Below are 26,568 nucleotides of genomic sequence, written 5' to 3'. Positions count from 1 at the left end.
AAGGGTGTGTACCTCACCAGGGATGGAATCCATCTGCCTCCAACACCTTAAACCCTGAACATGCAGCCCATAGCTTGCCATAGCATTCACCGCAACATTATCCTCCCAATTAGTGTGTTGCAAATCATAACTATCCAATTTAGTAAGGAGGTACCAAATATCCCCTATAATGCTAATTATTGACAACCCTGGGTCATTTTTCCCTTTAACCACTTCCACCACCAACATGGAATCACCTTCTATACTAATGTGCTTCCACCCTAGGCTGACAACAAGCTTTAATCCCCAAAAAAACACCATAGCCTTAGCCACAATATTTGAAGTGTTACCTAAGTTGCCTGCATAAGCCATCCGCTATCGACCAACCATGTCCCTAACAATACCTCCACTGGCAACACATTTGTTCCTGGTAGCACCATCAAAGTTAAGTTTCACCTTGGGATGTATAAGGGGTTTCCATTTAGTATTCGTTCTCCTCAGATTTTTAGAGTTATCAAACTTACAGAAAGAATCTGGGAGATTACAACACATAGCAATCTTTTGTTAATTTATAGGTGGGGGGACATGAGTCAACTTCCATTTACTATTTCCCAAATTTTCTTTTGGCAATCTGATGGTCCTATTGTTCCTTTCTTTCCAAATTCCCCAGCAAACATGAGGAGGGATCATTTTCGACGACTCTGATCAAAGGATGCAAGAAGGGATAGTCCCAACTTAAATAAATTGTTGCAAATCATTCTGGAAAACACACTCCACCTAGAATATTTGTAGAATGGATTGCCAGATATTCAAAGCAAAGGGGCATTGAATAAAAATATGTTGTATACTTTTTACATCAGCTTTGCAAAGATAGCATCTATTAGGGATTTGAAAGCCTCTTTTTCTTAGATTGTCAATGGTAAGAATCTTTCCATGAAGACTTGTCAACAAAAAGAAGTTAACTTTAGGGAAAAGATGATTATTCCAAACCTTACCTCAGAATGAAGGAGTAACATCCTTGTCAAACATCATGCGGTAAGCAAACTTAACAGAGAAGGGCCCATTGGAGGTTCTATCCCAAGCAAACTTATCATTATTCGAGAATAGATTAACCCTATAAACATCCAGCATCTCCTTAAGTTCACCAGCTAGGATTCTTAAGTTGTTAGGGACCACCTCAAGAATATTTCTCCACCTCTGCTGCCTTGTAAGGTAGTTACTAACTTTTTCACCAAAGTTTTGTTTTAATATCCCTTCCAATTAGGAATATTTACTCTGGATAAGGGGTTTTCCTCCTAACTAATTGTCTTCCCAATATCTTATTTTATTTTGCCTCCCAAACAACCAATGCAGCCCACCTCTTAGAAGTTTAAAGTTTTTCATCACATTTTTCCAAATTCTGGAGCCCTGCGGCCAGTCATTTTCCATAAAACAATATACATTAGGGACATTGCCAAGATACATTGCCTTTATAATATGACACCAGCTGGCATGATTCTTAGAAAGTCTCCAACCTATCTTAGCATGGAGAGCTTTATTTAGGTTCATTATCCCTCTACTACACAACCCCCCCCCCCCCCACCTTCTGGTTTACACACCGTCTCCTAATTGACAAGGCTAAGTCTATTCCTTTCTTCACTCCCCATCCATAAGAAGTTTCTTTGAATTTTTTCCAACTTCTCTGCCATCCTTTGGGTTATCTTGAAAAGAGAAAGGAGATACATAGGAACCCCCTGCAATGATGCAGTAAGTAATTGCTACTTCCCAGTATTGCTCAACATATTGCCCTTCCAGCCAGTAAGTTTTTCCTGCATTATTTCCAATATAGTATTCCAAAATTGATTAGAGACTTCCTTCACCGTCAGGAGAAGACCAAGATAGGTATCAGGAAGACCAGCAGACTGGCAGCCTAAAATGTTCTTTATTTGTAACTAAAGGTTTTGATCTGTGTTAAAGAAATATAATTTACTCTTGTTAGATATGTTTCTCTCATTTATATTATCAAGTTAAGAGGAAGTGTTAAATCCTGATAACTTGATCATATTAATGATCTGATTTTTCAGGCTAGACAGATCTAAAATGGATGTAAGGTTAGACAGATCTAAAATGCATGTAAGCTCTTTTATGTAGGGCCTCATGATAAATACATCTCCCTAGAACAAATCACCAATTTACTAGGCATACTTATATGCCTTGTATTTGACTATTGTAGTTAATTAACATTTAACTATTAGTTCATGGTTAAGACAGCCGATTTGTAGAGGAGAAGGTGTTTTATGGAGGGCCGACTTAGAAAGGGTCGTGTCCTTTCTAAGGACATGCCCCTTGGGTTTACTATAAAGAGAGGCAAGTATGTGGATAGAAGACACACATTGAAAACAAGTCTTCTCTTCTAGCACTACTACCTTAAACGATTTTATATCAGGAATAAAACGATTTCCAGAATTATTCACCATTCTCCAAGAACAATTAATATTCTGTCCAGAATACCTAAGGACCATTCCCAGCAAGGTTGAAGGTAATATATCAGTATTCTTACATCAGAATTTGCAGAAAACTTACAACTATGAATCAATCTTTCTTGAACTCACCTAATCCATACCACTACTTGCTTGTTGATTGTAAGTTTGTCTTGCAAGGTTAACAAGAAGCTTAATGAGCTTTACTTCAATTATTGCTTGCCCATGAATACACATCAATGCTTGCCCATGAATACGCATCAATAAAACCGTAATAGTTTGAAGATCTTACATCTACCTTAAGAGATTGCATCAACTTGGATGATGTTGACAGCTAAACTAAGTCTAGTAGAGTCACACAGACATTCACAATTTCTTCCATACTACAAGTAGAATAGTTCTCTAAACTCTTCTTCCCTTAGCAGTTTGTTGTTGGCAGAAGTTGAAGCAGTTGATATCCATTGAATGAATAACATAAGTCCGTTTGTGATAACTAGCATATCACATCAGAAAACTGATTAAAGTCCACAATCCATATGCATTGTTTAGCATATCAGCGTCCTTATTCAAGAGAAAGTTGGAGATTCGGTGTTTCATCCTTGGAATACTAAGTGTTTGATTTTGCATGTTGTAGTGAAACAAAAATCACTTCAACAAACAACATGATGGAGTAGTTGACAAAAGGAACTGTAGAGTAACAGATATGACTCGACTCACGTTGGAGAACAGGAGTGTTCCCAAGAAGTGTTGGGCAAATTTATCTTCCCAAATGGTCTTTGCCAACCAGTAAAGGAGAACCAATAGGAAGCTTGGTCTAGGCCAAAACTGAAGGTGAGTCATCTTAAGGTCCTCAATTCTACTACATACATCTAGAATTATTCACCATTCTCCAATAACAATTAATATTCTGTCCAGAATTTCTAAGGACCATTCCCAGCAAGGTTGAAGGTAATATATCAGTATTCTTACATCAGAATTTGCAGAAAACTTACAGCTATGAATCAATCTTCCTTGAACTCACCTAATCCATACCACTACTTGCTTGTTGATTGTAAGTTTGTCTTGCAAGGTTAACAAGAAGTTTAATGAGCTTTACTTCAATTATTGCTAGCCCATGAATACGCATCAATAAAACAGTGATAGTTTGAAGATCTTACATCTACCTAAAGAGATTGCATCAACTTGGATGATGTTGACGGCTAAACTAAGTCTAGTAGAGTCACAAAGACATTCACAATTCCTTCCAAACTATTAAATAGAATAGTTCTCTAAACCCTTCTTCCCTTAACAGTTTGTTGTTGGAAGAAGTTGAAGTAATTAATATCCATTGAATGAATAATGTAAGTCCGCTTGTGATAACTAGCATATCACATCAGAAAACTGATTAAGTTCCACAATCCATATGCATTGTTTAGCATATCAGCGTCCTTATTCAAGAGAGAGATGCCGATTCGGTGTTTCATCCTTGGAATACTAAGTATTCGATTTTGCATGTTGTAGTGAAACAAAAATTACTTCAACAAACAACACGATGGAGTAGTTGACAAAAGGAACTGTAAAGTAATGGATATAACTCAATTCACGTTAGAGAACAGCAGCGTTCCCAAGAAGTGTTGGGCAAATTTATCTTCCCAAATGGTCTTTGCCAACCAGTAAAGGAGAACCAATAAGAAGCTTGGTCTAGGACAAAACTGAAGGTGAGTCATCTTAAGGTCCTCAATTCTACTACATATATCTAGATTTCATATGCAAAATGAACTTGACACTAACAACTAGAAGGGCATGTGTGTGGTTTCCACAATCGTTTCCTAAATGAAAAATGCAATATTTTCCTAAATGAAAAATGGGATTTAGATCTAAATCTCTCCATCACAAAAGTTGCATCTTCTTTCTCTCATACATGTGAAAATTTACTCCTTGCACAAACCCTTTTTGGCTCTAGACAAACTCTGATCCCTTGGCCAGCAATAGCACACAAGAGAGCTTTCACCAGACCATAAGAGCTCTTATACAAATTATTGCCACAACTAGACATCCATAGATAACCCCCACCTCTATAAGTTGAAATTTTTTCTTATTTGGATCCAAAAAGGGATCATTTGTCCAATATGAAAGGTCTCTTTATTCCTAGGCAGCACCCATTATGAACTTCAGAAAAAAGGTCCTGTACCTACATGTTTTGAAAACATGATAAAAACAGAATAAGTTCAGAATGCAGTCCTGGGCTACACTAATACAGACACATTAAACAAATATAAAGGAAAAACCACAATATAAACCTATTATACATTAAAATAATAAATTGAAATACATCAAACAGGAAATCATTTTGGTGCAAACTATTCGATCTCCTAACACTCTGAAATGCTCCTTCACACATTTGAAATCCTACCCCTCGAAGAATCAGCTGCCTTTGCTCTTTAGAATTACAAGTTTGGTCCAGTATTACTAAATTAGTGCTTCTGTCATTCTTTTATTTTTAAACTTTGGGTATGCATTTTATTGTTTAGGTGTTCTAGTTTTTCTTATTTAATCAATTTCCTGTAGCTTTAAGGCTGTGTCGACCTCCAGATACACCCAGGTTTGCCCAAGGTACTGCCCAGGACATACCTGGAGCAGACCCAAGATGCACCTTGCCCCTAACCTGTTTGATACAAATATAGAATCCTGCTGCATAATACCCAGCAAATTAGAAGCGATCTTTCTGTATAGTAGACGAGTACATATGTTATAAATATATCACCTAGAAGTGCGCAAAGAAATGCTTTTCTTTTTAGAATCACAAGTACGCTTAAAGATTTGAATTCTCAAGCTTTAATTGAAACCAACAATAAATTTGAATTTCGCTCTATCCTATATTAAAATAAAGTAATTGCCAACCTTGCATGCATCTACCAAGAGCTTCAGACAACGTAGGTAAAGTAGAAGAGAAATGAAAAAAAATCAAAGCAAGAAACATTAGGAGTGCAAGGTACGGGAGGATCGAAGTGGCGCACAGTAGAAAAAAGAAAGAAAATAGAAAGATTCTTGGAAAGGATTATCTTCAAAAAAACAAACACAAAAAATATATATTAACTTTTCATATGAGCAAATAGTTCCCCTGTAGCAGATGTTTGATAATCAACAGAATTTTCTATCTTGTTTCCTACATAGAGAGGCAATCAACATGTCTTCCAACAATTCAACCTTGGCCATTTTCTATTCAAATTGCGATAAAGAGCTATTAACTACAAATATGGTAAAACAATGGAGTTTGACCTTGTCTGGTGTTCCTTTTCAGCTGTTTTTCGAGCCATCTCTGCAGCTGTGAATCCAAATGTATCGAATTGAGATGAAGTGCTAAGCTCCTTTGCATTTAATTCCTACATGAAACATCAATTTATTGAGATCAATATGTACAAACATGTTCCGGAAGATGACTTTCAAAAATTAATGCACAATACATATAGTGTTTCATAGATTTTAATCCATCTTCAAACTGTAGTAGTGCCTATGGATAAGGGCACTTCTTCCTACCAGCCCTCTCTCCTTTGACTCCTATGTGCATTAAAAAATCTTGAGAAATGGCTGAATGTGAAAAAAAAAAAGCTACATAAAAAAAAAGAAGTCATCAAAACCTTTTCATCATGTCATGGCACATCATGCAGCTAGGATTTAGTTCCATAAATTAAGACATGAAGGTAAAGTTCAATCAGAAAATGTGCCCATATACAGTGCTACTGTTCTTGTAATTGCTCCCATTTAAGTATTGCCATCCTCCAACTACACCAGAATTGAAGTTTAGAATCAACAACATCTAAGCCAAGTTTGTCTAATTGATGATTAACCAATAACCATAGAAGGATTATCTCTAGGTCAATTCAGTGTGACTTAAGTTACAACATTAACACTCCCTCTTAGTTAGGGAGGATTGTTATGGAACACATTATGCTCTCAAGCATGTAGAGAGATATCATCTCAATTTGATATTCTTGGAATGGCATATTTAAGGATATCAACATATATCCATCAACTTAGATGTTATCTTTTGATATCATCCAAAATATGATTCAACAAGAAATATCAATCATATGATATTCATCATACTTATATTCTCTTGGTATGTGCACTGGCATCATGTTCATGATGTCTACCAAAAGAATATGTTATATGCTAGAAGGATATGGGTTATCTGATCTTCGGCACACTCTAGGACATAATAGTCATGATCTCAAAGATAACAACTTATTGTAGTCTCCATTATGACAAGTATCACGATCTCCAGCACACTCTAAGACATCAAATTAATGTAATATGTCATGATATGTTTGTTATCATGATCTCCAGCACATTTTGAGACAATAAATTTAATGTAGTCTATCATGATAATAGAGCAAGAACACAAGAACAACAAATGGAGTATCATGAACTACGGCACATTCCAGGACAACAACTTAATGTAGTTCATCATAATTATAGGTTGAGCCATTGTTGAGATTGTCACCTTACAATAGCGACCTCACAAATACATCAATGAAATATCATCACCTCTCATGATGTTTTCCAACAAAATCATGTAGTAACTCACACGATATTGACTATGAACCAAGTTAGAGGATGGATAGACCATAGATGCTCCTAGAGGGTGGAACAAGAGCTTTCACCTCAAGCTTCTCTTTCACAAAGAACAATGTATTATAGAGAATTTCACCTCAAAGTTCTCCCTCTCAATCTATTAACTTTTTCCGATCAAGGTTGTTTCTGATGGAATGCCAAACTCCATATGAATCTAATATCAACCTTCTGACCTCCTCAACAAGGTTGCCTCTAATGAAGTGTCAAACCCCCTCTTTAAATAGAAGGACAATCACGATCTCAATCATCAAGGATATTCACTTCAAGAGCCTCACTTTCTCCAACTTGATCATTCGATGTTTAATGAATCCTAGATCAGAATTTCTTTGGAGCTATTGTCATAAGATTGAGTCTGCACAATATTTGGTAGCATGTATAAAGTACCAACTTTCTTTTCTTGCAAGAACATCCTCAGACATAAAGGAAAAGATTAAGTTAAATATCTTTTATAGTGTGTAGAATTACAAAGAAGAGAGAGACTACAGTGAGTAGATAAATAAAATGCTTACATGTACAAGTTACTCCAATGAAAGTCTACATGAATTAGATCAGAAAATGTCTCCATATAAGCATTTGCCAAACAATGGGAATGGAACATTGGTTATAATTTCCCCCCACAATGTAAAATTCCCACTCAGTTGCTCTGTGTTTGGTGTTCCTACCAATAATGCTTTAATCAACCTTATCTCTATACATATTTATCAATGTATCTGACGACGACTTATATAGCTTTACAATTGAAGCAAAAAATTCATTCTTGGGAATAATGACATTGGTCATTGTTATTCTTCGCATTGCCTTACTTCAAAATGACAATGTAACATAATTTGAGAATATGATTGCCATATGAATCCACTGAGATGCCACCCAAATTCTTCACTGTCCTAATGCTGAAGATTTAGTTTGCTGACAATCCCCTAATACTATTTATTACAAAATTCTTCCTTACATAGCTCCGAGAATAGCTGCTAATGCTTTTGATTTGCGATAACTTCTTAGATAAGGTACATGCCTAATACATAGCTCCAACACCCTTTACACATGATGTCTAGTACACTCCCATTAGCCTTCGTACTGTTTAGCAGGCAAGGGAAGATTCACGTGGTTTCTCCCTACATCATACCTTGTTACCTTTGAGTTTGTACATATCATAGAGCACTTGTGTAGTATCTTTTGAAAGTCTTTCCCTCTCCTTATCATGCAGTTTTACTCTGCATCCTTCCATATATAGATTGTCAACTTCATGCAATGATGCAATGTGGAATGCCTATCTAAATTTCTATGTTTCTTCCTTCTTTATATTTTGGGTAAACATTATTTTAATCCTTTCTTGCTTATTATTTGGGAGTCTAAAATTGAATGTTGTTCCATTTCATACAAATGCAAATGTGTGTGTGTGTGTGTGTGTCCGTTGTTATAACACTTCCATGTACGTTAGAAATAATTTGCATTTATTCTCCAGTGGTTATTATCGTATCTAGGTCGCCTTGGCCTGTGCTTATGTCCTTCCAAATTTGAAGAATATATACTAAAGTTGACAATTTTAGAGTGTGATAATTTAATTTCTCCATTATAACCACTGATAAGAATGTCGTCTTCAGGATCGTCCTCCCTTGTTCATTGTATTGGTATCAATGTTGTTCACATTTATTATATGCTTAGTTTGGAGCCACTAATAAGAGGCACAGCCCACAGATGATTGTTTAAAGGACTCTGAGGAATACAAACTGTCTCTTGCTAGAGAAATATGATTGCACTCAGATAAACATGTATATCTCGAATAACCTGCCTAGATGTTCCTTTGGTACATGGCTTCACTCTGAGAAAAATCTTCACTAAAATGCTGATTGTTATGTTCCTCCTAAGACACCAATAGTTGCATGCATCCACAATTTGCGTTCTAAAGCATGTATATTGTCCCTCTCAGTACTGTGTCCAACCAGAGGTCGTCATTAATAGCTTTGGTCTGAAAATAGATTTTATGCAGTTTTTGAATAACATCGGTGTCCCTTAGTTGTCAACTCGGTCTACTTTACCATGTTGTTAGACAAAACTAAAGTCGAATGCACTTTTCTGCTTCAGAAGATGTCCCTCTCTGCTCCAGATTCAAGTGCTTTGGTGTAAGCATCCAACTACAAGTTTGACAGGAACTCCTAGAACCCAAACTAAATGTCATGCACTTTTTATTTTTATTTTTGAAGGATCCAAATACTTCTGGAATTGCCTCTGTAATCTTACTAGTCAGCAAATTTTTTAGATAATATTAACATTAATAGATATATATATATATATATAGAGGAGGGTTTGTAACCAATAACCATAGAAGGATTATCTCTAGGTCAATTAAATGCTACTGAAGCTACAACATTAACATCACAAAGATCACTAAATGTTGATCATAAGCATACTCCAAGTACCAATCATACAAAGTGTGAGCCTCAGAAACAACAATCTGATGGTTTTGCATCTGTATTTCTATTTAATATATTATATACCTCACTAGTTGCCCTTTCAGTCTACCCACGACATGCAAAAGATCCTGTTTTATATTTGGAAATATGCCCCAAGTCTTGGCCTTAAAGTTCATTACCTGCTAAAAGTTGTAAATAATTCTCCAGTTGCCATGTTTTCCACTGCCTCTGTCACAATGGATATTGCTTGCAAAAAATTTCCTTGGATGCATACTTATCACATCAACAGGTCATGTTGTTCCTTTGACACTTCAAGGTCAAATATTGATCAAATTACTGAAGTTCTTGTCCCAAAAAAAATCGTTGATCCTGAGAGGTTCAAATTCTCGAGCATTTCTGCGTCAATACATCCTTGAGATTTCATTTCCAACTAGTTATGGCGCATGAAACCTGCTTATCCTCAAATTTCCCTTTTGGATGGTGCTCTGCTTACATTTTGTCAGTTACCACTGACTGCCAGCTTCCAGATGTCCCACAGAAAGTAAATTCTAATGAGAGATCCCCTCCAAGGTCTGAGCTCATTTTCTGATGTATTTTGAGTTTAATTACAAGGATTTTGACTGAGTTTCAATTCCAAGTGAGTTTTTGGGTTTTAACATTGAAACATATACAAAATATAATGCGCTTAGTTCCAAAATGCAAATATATCAACGACTGATATAAAAATTCTGAGTTATGATATATTTATAACAACAATTTAAACCCTGTATTTACAATTCCAAATAGCAAGGGGTGCATACTAGAAAATTAGCACTCAACCACTTAACAAATTTATTGATGAAACTGAGGGGTCCCCAAAAAAGGGGCATCCGGCTTGCCAAGGTGGTACCAAATGCTTTATTTCTGATCAACAACAATTATTGAAAACAAATAAAGGAAGAATCAATGAAAATGTTAGACCCTATACTTGACTTGCACGCGAAGATGTCAACCTCGGACTAGCAATCCCCAATTTGCATAAAAAGACTGATTCAAAATTTATTCCTGATTTCTGACGAGTCTGAATCTGCCGCTGATGAATACTGATAACGAATTTGGCAACAAATTCCCAATGCCAAATCCAAATGGTATTGCCTGCAAGAGGAGTGGTATGGCTGAAAGGTGAATGGTATGGCTGGCTTAGGAAGCTGCATCCCTTCAAAAATTTCATAAATTGTTCTATAACTGCTCCAATCAACTCATTGAGGAAATCTTGCAGATAATACATCAAAAAATGCCCAATCAACCTCCATCTTGCATCCCTATTTTTGCAAATAATTCTTACCTGAATAAACCAAACCTTAGAAACTTTAGTTGCTATAAGAAAACCTGCAAAATATGTCTGTGAATCATCCAATGTAGCACAAATGGAAACCCTGTATAGATTCCCCTTAATGGTGAACTAAGATTTCGTGCAATTCACAATTCCCCAAGGGTTTTTATCCTCAGAAAATAGTTGGTAAGAGCTGCTCTGTGAAAAAAACTGATTTTGATCTCATAATAATGAAATGATGCCTCCTCATGTTACTTTATTGACTTTGAGCTGTAATCGGCCCTTTTATGATTTTTCACTTTATTTAATTATATGTAATTTTACAAACTTATTTCTCCTCATCAAATTTGAACCGCTTACGAGTTTCTTATTAATAATCATAGTTGGAAAACTCGCCAAAATCTAAAACTTTCAAAGGCCTAAAAAAAATTAATGAAAAAGGCATTTCTTGGCAAAAACCTTAGGAACCTAAAAGAATTGCTCCAATTCAATTAGAAACGCATTAGTTTTCTTTTTTGCAAAAGTAAATGAGATGATGCATTCAATGTGTCAATAAATGAGAAAACAAAAGAAACAAACTGAGTCTAGATATATTTAGATGCAAAGTGGGTACAAAATCGCATCCTAGTAATGAATGTTGATGGCTGGAAGTAAAATAGTAAATACTTTATGTAAAAATAAAAGTAAACACATCATTATAATTTCATCTTCCTCTTCCCAGCACTAGCAAAAATTAAGAGGGTAGAACTAGAGGGTCTAGTCCTAGAAGTCATAATTGGGCATGAGTATGTCTCCTCATTCATTATGTCTGACTCCTGTTGTGTCTCGTCCTCCATCCTTGATGTAGCTCTGCCTCTAGCTTCTCCTAGCACTAGCAATGACTTCTCATCCTCCACAATGTCATCCAATGTGAAACCAAATCCAACTTGGAGGTCAATTTTTCCCACTTTTATTGGCATTTTCCCCCATATTTTTCAACGGGGGTTTGTGGGCAGCATCCCCAAGACAAGGTCAAGGGCCAGTGCCTCTTGCGTGCTCCCTATTGCGATACAAGGTAGGGTCAAGGGGAAGCACCCTACAAAACATAAACAACTTTTATTATAGTACAAAGGCGTTCGGAGTTATTTTTCTCAAAAAACTATACAATTGAATTCTGATACCACTGTTTTTTGTAACTGACTTAAAGTCTTGTTACATGGCTCAGGTTAGGGCTTTTAATATGAGAATTTGGTAGCTTCTTGCAATGGTATTGAGTTGCAAGGGATTCCAGATTCTAATCAAGTTGAGTTACTAGATTATAATATTGGACTCTTTGTTTGGTGGATGTAGCCGAGATTGTATGAAGCATTTAAATCTTTATTTCTTGTACTATTTTTGTGTGATTTATTCCTTTACTTTACTAGTTACATTTGCATATAAATATTAGTTATCTGTCTTTATTCAAACCCTAACAAATTTTACCTTTAACCGGTGATTTTAGACTGCCACTGAGTTCTACTAAAAAATAATATAGATTTTTAGCCAAAGACACAATGAGTTTTTGAAATTTTGCAACTTGTTGAGTACTCTGCGAGTGTCAATCTATGTTAATAATAATGTTGTTTTAAAATTAATTTAATATAAATCTTTCTACGCATCATGCCCCATGATGATCCATTTATTGGTTAATTTATTATAATATTAAAAAGTAACTTTACTATATGTTCCTTTTATTAATTTATTTAGAACATAATAGTCATAACTTCAATATTCCATTTTATTCTTGAAATCACCACCTGTACTCCAAACTGAAAACTGAGTGTTGTCACTAGTCCAAGGATGATATCTAAATATAGCAAAGCCACTGCCATCCACTCCTAAAAAATAGGAACCCTTCATACAATTCAGGAAGTTTTCTCAAACAATCTGAAATTGCTCAAAATGCTTCCCCGACCATCTCCCAATCTCCTAAAAATAGGAGACTGGTTCGAAGTGTCTAAAATATCTCATAAAGCTCCCTGCTAAGCTTCACAATCCCTAGTTGAATCCACTAATGAGTATGCTGACCTATGGGAGCCCCTGATTATAGGTCAAATTTTGGTGTAGTCTGAACTACCTAAGGAAGGAGCATTATAATTCTCCCTTCTCAGGATTGGTTACCCTCAAGCAACCTGCACCTCCTTGCTAAACCCAAATGCTTGGATCCAATATAAACCTCAGAGGCGTTGTTTCACTGATCCACTATGCTATTCTATAAGAACATTATCCAAAAATTTGTGAAGTGATCATCAAGATCCATAAGAAACAATGCATCAACCATGACAACACCCAGATCTCAACCAATCACCATAAAGTAACCATCCATGTATTTAAAACATCAAGACAATGTGAAAATGAACTCCCACATGCCAAGAAACCAACACAAATGGCCAACAGACACTGCTGCCATTACTTGAACCAACAACATTCATGATGTCATCTAATTAAAGCAAATCAAAATTATCCGTCTCAAACCTTGTGTCTCTCCAATAGACTTCATGTCAAACACTCCTAAGTGACTCAAGGCTGATGTACATAGCCAAATCTGAAAGTGTAATGGAAACCCAAGTGGGACAGCAACTAGTCCGTGAATTATCAGATAAAATAAAGTCTCCTACCAACAAATATATTGCTGGCATATCATAACATATTGGTGACATAACCAAATATGAGCTATGGATGCCATCAACACCCATCAAGACAAATTTTGAGTAGTTGATCTACTATGAATGTCATCAGAGGAATCTTCATCATAATTGTGACAATGATAAACATCTGAGCTTCTGAATAGGCCAACCTTTTCTCATTATCATCTATGGACTGGTGAATGTTATGAATTTGCTAAAAATGAAGTTTAGCCTGTTTAGCTAGCATCTTAGCTTGCTTTGCCTTTTCTAGCCATCCTTCATTCAACTTTTGGGACTATTCCAAAGTGTCTAAAAATAGTCCTATATTGAGCTTAGACTTTTCATTGCCCAAAAAACTAATACTTTTCCCGTAGAACCAAGAAAATGATGCTAAATATAGCAACAGTTGCATAGCGATTATATATCATTTACACAAACCTTTGTCTATAAAGACAAACCAATACAATACAAGAGACCCCAGAATTATGGTTGTCGCAACACATGTACAAAAATAGCAGTCACCAATAAAGTGCCCTTCCATTTATCCCCAAAGATGAATAACCACGTCAGCACAATATTCATTGGTGCTTTAGACAAGACAGTAAATGATACCCAATTAATCTCATTGACAACTCATCTCAATCGTCGCCAGCAAGCAAGGAATAACGAGACAGCCTTCTTACTCAATGACACTAGCACTTCATACTTCATTTAAGAAGCAAAGTGAAAATTATGGAAGAATGTCGCTTCATCTTCCATTGAATACATACTCTCATTCAAAGTATGGAAAAAGAACAAAATACATATATTAAAAAATGTCTTTGCTGAAGATGAGAACCAACTGAGAAAAAATGTAGAACATCAACATAGGTAAGAATGATATCTCAGACAGCAACTAAAACATTAACGCTCCCTCTTAGCAAGTGAGAGACCATTCATATGTCTTGGCATCTCTTAACATGACAAGCATAAGAAGCTGCAACCAAAATGTGTCAATGACAAAATCTCATCATAGATTTACTCAACATAATATTGTCATCTCATCGTGAAATTCACCATGGCTATAGAAACAGAAAAGCTATGTCATGTAGTCTCACACATGACTTCCACCATGACTACTCCTAGAGGGTGGAACCACCATACCAACTCCCAGAAGGTGGAACAAGGACTTTCACCTCAAACTTCTCTTGTAGAAAAGAGTGCATTAACAACAAATTGTGTTTCGAACTTCTCTCTCATGGAGAAGAACAGAATGATGGGGACATAACCCAAGAACAGAATGGACACAACAGAAAAGGGGAAATTATATTAACTGAGAAAATAAGCTAGTACAAACAGTACAGAGAAAATAAACTTCAAAACATGCCATAAGGGCTTACAATAGCATAAATCTGGAGATAATTTCTCCTTTCAGTACCTCCTCTCAAACTCCACTCTGAAAAACTGCCTTTACAATGCCAGAAATCTCCTTAAATAGACCTCGGAGGGTTAAGGACTAGGAGTACATTCTAGAAAGTGCTAGTAGGCATCCACCGACCAAATAGAAGGTTCCAGAAGCTACATTAGAAGTCGACGCAAATCTAGAAGAATCCAGAAACGGTAACCGAACTTCCGAGAGGCATAACTTTTCAACCGTAGCTCCGATTGACGAACCGTTTACATTTTCGGAAAGCTCTCGAAGCGCTCTATAGCCCTATGGACGAGCTTCGCTCGTCCCCCATTTTTCAGCCCTTTTCGAGGTCATTTAATGCCCCTAACCTAACTTTGAAGCATTCTTAGGAGGTCTCCAAAACCCGAAAAACTGCAATAACTTTCAAACCGTGGGGCCTTTTGACCCGATTCTTTTTTTGGAATGTTCTAAATTACAATTACATTCATCTGGCCAATTCACACCTTCTAGTTCACCAAAATGATGGCCCAATTACATGCTCCTATTTTTTCGGGATTTTCTAGCACACTCATAGTGGAACTGTGAGAGTTGGAACCTTTATTTGACCCAAATGGGTGTCCAAAAATGAAAACACATGAAACAGAAACTAAGTCTAAGTACATTTTTTTGGATGACACAGGATTGCCCTTATACCTCTGGATGCTCTTGCATCAGACACCCAGGGTAGATTGAAAAGTGACCCTGTCACTTTATGAATGGTAGAGGAAATCCCAAATGTGAAACCTCAGCTGCTGAAATCCAAGTTGAGTCCTCGATCGGTCGTCCTTTCCATTTGACCAAATACTCTTCATACTGCCTGTTTCTGGTACTCCTACCCACACGATGATCTAGAATGTCTTCTATCTCCTCCTTCTTAGAAGCAGGAATTGGACATGGCTCTAACACCAGCTCCTCATCTGCACCATCATCATGATACTCTGTTAAATCTGCAATGTTGAAAATGGGAGAAATGTGAATACCATCTGGCAGCTCCACTTCATATGCATTTCTTGAGTAATGTTTCTTCAAAATTTTGCAGGGGCCAAATTTCTTCATTTTCAGCTTGTTGTAAGTACCGACTGGAAATCTTTCTTTTCGTAAGTGCACCATGACTAGATCCCCTACTTGGAATTCCTTATGTCTTCTCCTTTGATCAGCCCTAGCTTTATACTCTTGATTCATCTTGGTAATGTGTGTTTGAACCTCCTCATGTAGATGCTTGATATGTTCAGCAAATTCCTCCGCTTCAGCACTTGTCCTCTCCCCTTGTTCTATCTTCCTTAATTCTGGTGCAGTCCTTGGGCTATTACCATATACAATTTGGAATGGTGATTTTCCAGTACTCCTATTTATAGAGTTATTGTAAGCAAACTCTTCTTGTGGTAGAATCAAATCCCATCCCTTGGGCTTATCCCCAACTAAACATCTCAGCAAATTGCCCAGACTTCTATTTACCACTTCTGTTTGGCCGTCAGCCTGCGGGTGATGCGTGGAACTGAATTTTAGGTCTGTTCTCAACTTCTTCCACAATGTCCTCCAGAAATACCCCACAAATTTAGTATCTCTGTCAGAAACTATACTCCTTGGAAGACCATGTAGTCTTACCACCTCTTTGAAAAAAAAGTCTGCAATATGGACAGCATCATGAGTTTTGTGGCATGGAATGAAATGTGCCATTTTGGAGAACCTATCAACCACCACGAATACTAAGTCATTACCCCTTTGTGTCCTTGGCAATCCAAGAACAAAATCCATACTTATGTCCTCCCATGGCCTTGATGGAACAGACAATGGCTGATATAGGCCAGTATTGTGACTAAACCTCTTGGCAACTTGACAAACCTGGCAACTCTATACAAACTTCTTCACATCCTGTGAAATTTGAGGCCAAAAATAATGTTCTCTAAGAATGGCAATGGTCTTATCTCGACCAAAATGTCCTGCCATCCCTCCACTGTGTTTCTCCTTAATCAGATTTTCCCTCATGGAACTCCTTGGAATGCACAACTGACTACCCTTGAACAACATGCCATCCTGAATCAAATAATCTAACCACTTGGTTCTATCTACAGCAACAGGTTCTTTACAAGCTTTCCATGCTTCAGCAAAATCAGGATCCTCGAGGTACAAATTCTTGAGTTCATCAAACCCAACTACTTCAACCTGCATTACTGTAAGCAACAACTGTCTCCTACTTAGTGCATCTGCAACCCTGTTAGATTTTCCACTTCTATGCTTCAACACAAATGTATAACTCTGCAAGAACTCTACCCACTTCATATGCCTCTGATTCAATTTCCCTTGGCTATTTAGGTACTGTAATGCCTGATGATCAGTATACAAAACAAATTCCTTTGGCAATAAATAATGCCTCCATTTCTTTAAGGCCTGAATTATTGCATAGAACTCTTGATCATAAACAGAATACTTCTTCTTTGCATCATTCAATTTTTCACTAAAGTATGCAATAGGCTTACCGTCTTGGCTTAATACAGCCCCAATAGCGCTGCCACTGGCATCACAATCCACCTGGAAAACCTTTCTAAAATCTGAAAGTGCCAACACAGGCTGTTCTATCACCTTTTTCTTCAGCAATTCAAAACTTCTCGCAGCTGCTGCAGTCCATTTTAACTCTTTTCTATCCCCTCTTATTGTAATATGCCACTGAAATTCTTAATAAACTTCCTGTAAAAACTAACCAGACCATGAAATGATCTTACCTCAGTAGCAGACCTTGGAGTAGGCCATTCCAAGATGGCTTTTACCTTCTCCGGATCCATTTTGAGACCTTCGGGTGATATAACAAACCCCAAATAGACTAACTCCCTTTTTGCAAAGTTACACTTCTTCAGATTAATTAACAGTTTCTCTTCCCTTAGCCTTTCAAGGACACTACGAATATGCAGTAAATGTTCTTCCAAAGTCTTGCTGAAAATTAAAATATCATCCAAATAGACAATAACAAATTTTCCCAAGAACTTCTTAAGTACCTCATTAATGAGCCGCATGAAGGTGCTTGGGGCGTTCGTCAATCCAAAGGGCATGACTAACCACTCATAAAGACCCTCCTTGGTCTTGAAGGTTGTCTTCCACTCATCTCCTTCTCAAATCCATATCTGATGATAGCCACTCTTGAGATCTATCTTTGTGAAGTACTGAGCTCCACTCAAGCAGTCCATAAGATCATCCATCCTTGGCAAAGGAAACCGGTACTTGATGGTGATCCTATTTATAGCTCGAGAATCTATACACATCCTCCATTCTCCATCCTTCTTTGGTGCGAGTACTGCAGGTACTGCACATGGACTCAAGCTCTCTCGAATCAAGCCCTACCTCAACAGCTCTTGAACCTGTCTATTTAGCTCCTCTATTTCAGTAGGAGTCATCCTGTGAGCAGCCTTGTTAGGCAAACTAGCTCCTGGAATCAGATCTATCTGATGACTGATTTGCCTCACTAGTGGCAATCCATCTGGAACATTATCAGAGATAATATCTCCAAATTCCCCTAGTAAATCTGAAACTTCAAGTGGTATTTCACTACTACCTTCTTTATCTTTCCTAGGAATCAAAGCATAGCACATATGCTGATGTTTCATGCCATCTAAAAACTTCCTTTCATCAACAAGACAAATCCTAGCACTGCTATATACCTTTTCACCTTCCTTTTTCATGGGCTTCAATTTGTGGCGAACTCCATCTTTTGTCAGAGAGTATGTGTTTGCATGTCCATCATGTACTGCATGTCTATCAAACTGCCATGGTCTACCCAACAATAGATGGCAAACATCCATCGAAATAACATCACAGAGAACTTCATCATGGTAACTCCCAATTTTGAATTTCACTAAACATTGTTCACTTACCAGGACCTTATGATCATCTTTTACCCAAGCAATCCGATAGGGCTGGGGATGTTTCTCCCTCTTGAGCTTCAGCTTAGAGACCATCTCTTCTGATACCAAGTTATTAGTGCTACCACCATCAATGATCACGTCACAGCATTTATCCTCACACTTGCATCTGGTACGGAACAGACTCCTCCGTTGTCCTAGTTCAATCTCACCACTTAGTAGGACTCTTTCATTTACCAAGGTCTCACCTCTTTTTGCATCCTCTGAATGTGATGATTGTGCATCTTCATCCACATGAGCAACCCTAGCTTGGCCCTCAGCTCTCCTATCTGTCCTTCCTTGTCGTTGAGGGCATTCAAAGGCACGATGACCTTCTTCATTGCAATGGAAACAGGTACCACGGAAGCCTCCTCTTCCTTGTCCTAGTCCTCTACCTCTTCCTCTCTGATTTCCAAAGTCTTGATCATGGGAGTGGTTGAAACCTTCATTCCTCTGGTTCTTGCTAGTACCCACATCTTCATTTTTCTTTTGGGTTTCATTGCGGCCTCCAGATGATCTACCGCTTACCCTTCCTCCTTGACCGCACCCTCTTTGTCTTCCTTCAAACCTTTTATTCAGCTTCTCTTCAACTTGTAGGGCAAACTGGTATGCCTCTTCAACGCTGGTCATTCTTACCAGACTTAATTCCTCCTGGATGCTAGGTCGCAACCCACTGATATAACGAGCAACCTTCTCCTTATTTGCTTCTGCATGCCCTCCTCTAATCAAGAGTCAGTAAAATTCCTCTGTATATTCTTGGACTGATCTTCCTGCTTGCTTTAACCCATGCATCTTCTTAAACAAATCAAGCTCGTAGTCCATAGGAATGAACTGCTTCTTCAATTTGTCCACCATGCGATCCCATCTTGTAATCTTCTCCTTTCCTCTTCTGTTTCTTTCCAATTGAACCTCTTGCCACCAGATTTTGGCATGGCCTTTCAGTTTGGCCTTTGCAAACTTAACCCTATCTGGGTCCCTGATATCCTCATACTCAAAGTATTCTTCCAGTTCATTGATCCAATCGATCAACTCATCTGGTTTCAGATTTCCTGAAAATACACCCACTTCAATTATGGGTCTTTTCCCAAACTTAGTAATGGCTCTAAAAAGCCTTTCCTCTGCATGATTCAAAACTTCTCCGTCAAATTCCCCTTCTGGTCTCATTTCTTCTTCTTCATTGTCATCTTCACTTTCATCACCTGCGGCCACAATTGTTCCTCTACGGAGCTCCTCCTGCAATGCTTGTACCTGCCTTTGGAGGGCTCTAACCTCCTCAGGATTAATAGCTCTGGCCCTTCCGCCACGCTCTCTTCGTGGAGGCATCTTCTAACTCGAACCCACAACCACACAGTCCTGGTGCAAACTGCCTCACAGTCGGCGCTCTGTCTACACACTCAGGAAAACCAGCTCTGATACCACTTGATGGGGACACAACCCAAGAACAGAATGGACACAACAGAAAAGGGAAAATTATATTAACTGAGAAAATAAGCTAGTACAAACAATACAGAGAAAATAAACTTCAAAACATGCCCTAAGGGCTTACAATAGCATAAATCTGGAGCTAATTTCTCCTTTCAGTACCTCCTCTCAAACTCCACTCCGAAAAACTGCCTTTACAATGCCAGAAATCTCCTTAAATAGACCTCGGAGGGTTAAGGACTAGGAGTACATTCTAGAAAGTGCTAGTAGGCATCCACCGACCAAGTAGAAGGTTCCAGAAGCTGCGTTAGAAGTCGACGCAAATCTAGAAGAATCCAGAAATGGTAACTGAACTTCCAAGAGGCATAACTTTTGAACCGTAGCTCCGATTGACGAACCGTTTACATTTTTCGGCCCTTTTCGAGGTCATTTAATGCCCCTAACCTGACTTTGAAGCATTCTTAAGAGGTCTCCAAAACCCGAAAAACTGCAATAACTTTCAAACTGTGGAGCCTTTTGACCTGATTCTTTTTTTGGAATGCTCTAAATTACAATTACATTCATCTGGCCAATTCACACCTTCTAGTTCACCAAAATGATGGCCCAATTACATGCTCCTATTTTTTCGGGATTTTCTAGCACACTCATAGTGGAACTGTGAGAGTTGGAACCTTTATTTGACCCAAATGGGTGTCCAAAAATGAAAACACATGAAACAGAAACTAAGTCTAAGTACATTTTTTTGGGTGACACAGGATTGCCCTTATACCTCTGGATGCTCCTGCATCACAGAATAACAAGGAATTGTACCTTGAACTTCTCCCTCATAGAGAAGAACTCATTAACAAGGGATTGCACCTTGAACTTCTCCCTCACGGAGAACTCATTAATAAGGGATTGCACCTTGAACTTCTCCCTTACGGAGAACTCATTAACATGTTTAAAGATCACTGAAGTTGAGACTCTCTCTTAGTAAGAGCAGTATTATCATTTAATTCAATTATCACAATAAAAGAGTTGATTCCAGGCTTGACCAAACAAGGAACTTTAGCAGCCATACTGCTACATGAGCTTGTTGATCCTCGACAGAAGGACTTGACACTCTCCCTCTACTGCTCAAGATCTCTCTAATTGTTAACTACTCCTTTTAGAAGCAGTTGGTCAGATGACAATCTAAACTGATCAGTTGGTGTGACTTCCTCATAGGTTGCATTAAATTTTCAATCTCCCATTATCCTTATGCTCTTTGATCTATCCTAGAAGGATTTTAGAGAGACTACTAATAGTTCATAGAATCAAACTATCACAAAGGAAAATACAAGTGCTAGATGTAAGAATCCCAACAGGTTCTAAATCTTAACAAACATCAAATTGCTTTACATTTAGATTGTGATGATTTTAAATGAAGTTTAAATGCTTGCAAAGTAGCTCAACAATGACTAAGCAATGAACAAGAAGCAATGGCAACTACTCTTGATCATTTCAAGTGCATATATCAGAATTTTTACATAAAAATCTACACCTACAACCAAGGAACATTCTAACAAACACTTGAGATGAAAAGACGTATAATTTAATTGTGAACACTGAATGAACCTGTAAGTAGTTGTCGTAGAAGTGGCTTGGCAGCTGGTAGATAGGAGAACCCAAGTACAACCCCAGCACTAAGTGGATTGCAGCTCACAATGCACAGACGCTGCCCAAAATCCAACGCCCACTCCATACTAGGCAAATTGTGGCTGCTAGGAGAAAAGCCGCGACAGCTGCAATACTCAAATGGCAGCAGGAAATACTAATGTCCAATGATGTGGGAAGGAGACATACAAAATACACCTCTTGGCATCCAAATTATAGTAAAGCTATTGGGGTTTTAGGCTCCCAATCAAAGTGTCAAACACCTAGTAGAAATGTTGTCCAAAAAATGCAAAAAAATAGATAATTATCAATGCCAGGTTGCAGCCAAACTCACCCCCAAACCACAGTTACCACAGTCTTGAAGGCTGAGAATTCCAAACACCCAATTCGGTAGAATAATTCAGTGCAAATGTAGAACTAATCTTGGTATACAGCAGCACTAAGGTTGTCATCAGAATAAAATAATTTATAAGATAAACAAAGCACAATTCACCATGTCTTTCCATGGCTCAAAGTGCAAATCAGAAGAGGGATCAGTCTTCAAGAAACCCTTGTTGAAAACCTTCAACAACTTCACAAATAATAAATACAATAGCCAAGAGAATGAATTCTTTTTTCTCCATTAAGTCTCTTTTAGAATGCAACTTGGCTTCTTTCTCACACTTTTCATTAAAGAGCCTTCATCAATACACCTCTCAATTAGAAGCTCTTATTTAATATTTTAATAATAACTTGGCCACTAAAATAATAATAACTCCCAAAATACTTATCCTTTAAATATGTTGTCTAAAACAGGAGCCACACCTATTATTTCCCCATGTGACCAAATGCACATTCCTAAAATAGAAAGGGTCCCTCTCAATCATCACCAATCTTGCCATAAATAGTAGGTGCATGAAACTAAGCCCAAACAAAGTCCAATCTGATTCAAACAAAGACCAAACTAGAACACATTGAGTTGTGACGAAGACAAGACCCTCTTATAGCTAAGCCTTTGCCTTAGAAGACCTTCTACCCACAATAATTAGCTTATAGGGATCACAATGATAGGCTTATCCCTCAAACTTTGATATTAGCAAAAATGGTGACATTACAATCCGTACTCCCTAAGATTGCTTGTCCCCAAGCAATCTCAAAAACAAATAACACATCAATCCACCAGAGTCCCAAGGGTAGAATCTTGTAATGTCCCTGTGATCACCAACTAGCTCTTGTAGCATCATAACCAATCTAATTGATAGAACCTAACAAACTGAAATGTGAATATCTCGTAGGGAAGCAACTCAGAAAGCTGAAGAAGCTTGCTTCCCCGAACCGCACAAAGTGTGCTACCATACACACTCTCTGACACATACACAACTGAAATGTACACATGAAAAAGATCATGCACCTGAGAATCAAAAGTAAAACCATAAGTACTTGGCACCATGTACACATCCCAAAACTCCATTGCAAGCCCCATCTGAATTCTTGATGCACTAAAAGGATCCCACCAGAGATAAGGCCAATGGGATCAGCAGCAACACTAATAGTATTGGCGCCAAAATCTTCAATTAAAAGCCAAGAAGCAGAAGCATCCAAGTTTGCAAGCTTTGCATTTACATCCCACCTCTATCTCCCCTTCTTTATATTCTTTACTCTTGTGTGAGAGGAGACGCAAGATGCAATGCACAAATACCAAGTTCTCCACTCATTTTATTGCAACCTATTGCACTTTACTGAGTGGATGAAAGTATATGTGCTCTAATTTCTTTCTGATGTAGAAGACATAACAAAGTAAAATTTAAATAAAATTTAGATTATTAATCTTGATTCTTATAATTTCTAGAAATTTATGAAAACAAAGTAAACTAATACTATTTTTTTAAAATTAAACTTACTTGTGATATAACTTTGATTGCAACCGGCTGCAACGCTCGGAATATTTAGCCATGGAGGTTCCACCAACTATGAGCATACTTCCTAAATTGATGACAAAGAGCATCATTACTTTAAGATTTTCCATCCACAAACAATATGAACTTGTCCTTAATCAAATCTCGTATATCATAATTAGGAAAGAATCTTTCAAATGTTGCCTTGTATCTATCAAATGCTTCTAAATCTCTATAGGGTGGTATCATTTTTGGTAGATCAATATATTGGGTGCTATAGCATTTGGGTGTAAATGTATAGGCAAGCAAATATAGAGGAGTGGTCATTTTGTTTCACCTTTCTACAACAATTGCTTGCGATTGTTTGGAGAAGGTCTCTTTAGGATCTTGCTCTTTTTCATTTACAATTTGTCTGATCTTCTCAAGCATTGAGTCTAGCCATCATTGATCTCTCCAAGGCAGGGCCTATCCATGTTAGCATATCTAAGGATGATCAAAATGGGCTTAGTGAGCTTAATGAGATATTCCACAAGTTCCCATCATAAGTCATCCAATATCCTAAGCTTTATTTTGGCTTCCCTCTCATTGTTGCTTTGCCTCTATAAAGTCCAACTATTGTTGATTACCATATTGGAAAGTGTCTCTTTCACGTGCACAAGTCATCTCAAGATGATTTGATGCAAAACGTGTCTCAACAACATGTAACATAAAATTGAGCAAAAAAATATATAAATATTAGATACATACTTTGGAAAAAATACACATTACACAATCAAAAAATCAGAGATTGTAAGATATTATTTTTTTATTAAATTAGTAACTTGTGTTCAAGTTCACTTACCATCAGTAACTCCAAACATGGGAACATTTTGAATATTCCTTAAGTCATGTGGCGGTTTGTGATGAACATTTGGATGTCCTTAGCTCCTGCATACACCTCCTTGATCCACTCAATATTGTTCTCAATCTTTTGTAGCATAAGATTTAAATGGACCGCACAAGGTATCCGCAAAATATGTTAATATCGATCTTCAACTAACAAGCCATCAGCTCTACAATTCTTTGTGTGGTCTGTTACAATTTGGACAAAAGTTCTAGCACCCACTTCTTCAATTGCAAAGATGAGAATATGAGCAATAAATGGCCATCTTTTACTTGCCTCTCACAATCCACTGCTTTCAAAAACATTGCCCCTTTAGGGGACACTGCCAAAACGTTGATCAATGGATGATTTTAGCATCTTTCCACTTGTCTGAAACAACCTTCACCCCTGTCTCAATCCATGAATCTTTTATGACTTCAATTTAACATCAATCAACTTGACCTCTTTATCCAACAAGGTGGTTCCTACTCTCTCAAAATCGGGGTTCGAATACCCTGGACGAGCTTCACTAGCACTTTTCAACATCCTCTTCCAATATGGAGAGCGAACAACATTAGAAGACAGCCCATTTGTATACAAGCATATGGTCATATCAATGTCAGCAATTTTCCTACTCTAATTTTGAAATGCAATTTCCAATGGTCCCTTTATTTTGTGTATAAGGAGTGCTTCACTTTGAGAATCAGGGGCAGTTGAGGTAGTATAGAAGGGGTGACCTTCTATCACAACATTGTGGTGGATTTCATTCCCTTTTCTTTTTCTTAGTTTTATTGCTACTGCCATAAATGGTATTTTGCCTACATTCTTCTCTCTTAAAATTCCTCATGCTCTTGAATATATTTTAATAATGTTGAATTTGGCACAGGTGCATTTTTTTCCAAGACATTTTTTGACTCTTCTTCCAGGGTATCCACACAAATGGTTGTAATGTCCCCTACTCAACTAAGTCAAGAAATAGGGACAACTATTAACTTCTCTTTCTTATTATAGTAATTAATTGTTGTTAAATGAAATAATGGATGTTAGACCAGTCGCAGATTTCTAGTTTGATATAGTTTATGCTAGAGAATATAGAATTGATGGCAAGAATGGTATACTATCAATGATATAGCCAGAATATGGTGGTGATATATCAAAATAAGTTTATGGGATTAATTTTGCTACTTTCAAAATGACTAACACTTATCGGATATGGTAATTTAGGTATCTAGATTCCAAGTATGCGGATATTATTACAAACATCAAATTGCTATTTCATTTTTTTGTTGGAGTATTAGCAAATTATAGGGCCACGGTTCTTGTCCTGTATAGTGCACACCCAATTTAATATATAAGAAATTTAAAATATATGATATGCGTTCATAAATATGCAATCTTCGGTTGCATCTATTTGCAATATTTGAATTGTATCCTAACAGTCAAGTCACCAAGTTCTTCTCCCCAAAAGAGCAGGTCTAAGATAAGATAAAAAGTCTGTGTCGAATGTATATATCACATAGTCATATGCAACGTGGAGTGGTGATGAATTACTCAGTCAGATTCAAGCTCTGGTGCTTTTGTCCACTTTCTCTCCTCCTATTTTGTTAGAATCTTCTCCCTATTAAATGCACTCTCCTATATCCCTCTATATCCATAAGGACGCTTCTTTTAAGAGGTACACCTTATCATATTTACACATCTTCTTACATAACTCACACCCCTTCATGACAACTTGATTTGTTATGGGAATCATGTATCTTTGTAGCCTGGTTCATTGACACTTCTCTAACTCTTTTGCAATATACTCATGAACGAATTGAATAAAAGTTAGAGTTCACAATAAGCATGAAGAATATTGAGTCAATGTTCATAAAGATCCAATAACCATAATTTGTATTTTCATGCCCCTATTAAAGTCAATACTTCCAGTAGTCTATTATCCTCCATCGATGCAGAGAGTTGTGTAATATTACTGTTATATTTGGTAATGAATAACTTCCAACAATCAATGCTTCTCCTTTAATTGGTCTCCAATC

At 37.3% G+C, this 26,568-nt stretch overlaps 1 protein-coding gene across 7 annotated transcripts in view; it reads right to left on the bottom strand.

Annotated features, from left to right (window-relative positions):
* Positions 1-26,568, bottom strand: part of TGH (SWAP (Suppressor-of-White-APricot)/surp domain-containing protein) — a 199,770-nt gene that overhangs the window by 130,841 nt on the left and 42,361 nt on the right. For all 7 annotated transcript variants that reach the window (XM_089826310.1, XM_089826314.1, XM_089826315.1 and 4 more), the window contains one exon: positions 5,697-5,800. In XM_089826310.1, coding sequence (XP_089682436.1) covers positions 5,697-5,800 — 104 coding nt within the window. The remainder of the gene's footprint in view (positions 1-5,696; positions 5,801-26,568) is intronic.

This window comes from Cupressus sempervirens, chromosome 4, assembly GCF_028749045.1.
Source record: "Cupressus sempervirens isolate cs-2001-9-10 chromosome 4, ASM2874904v1, whole genome shotgun sequence".
Taxonomy (NCBI): domain Eukaryota; kingdom Viridiplantae; phylum Streptophyta; class Pinopsida; order Cupressales; family Cupressaceae; genus Cupressus; species Cupressus sempervirens.
The sequence above is the reverse complement of the archived record's forward strand: the minus strand, read 5'-3'. Positions and strand labels throughout refer to the sequence as shown.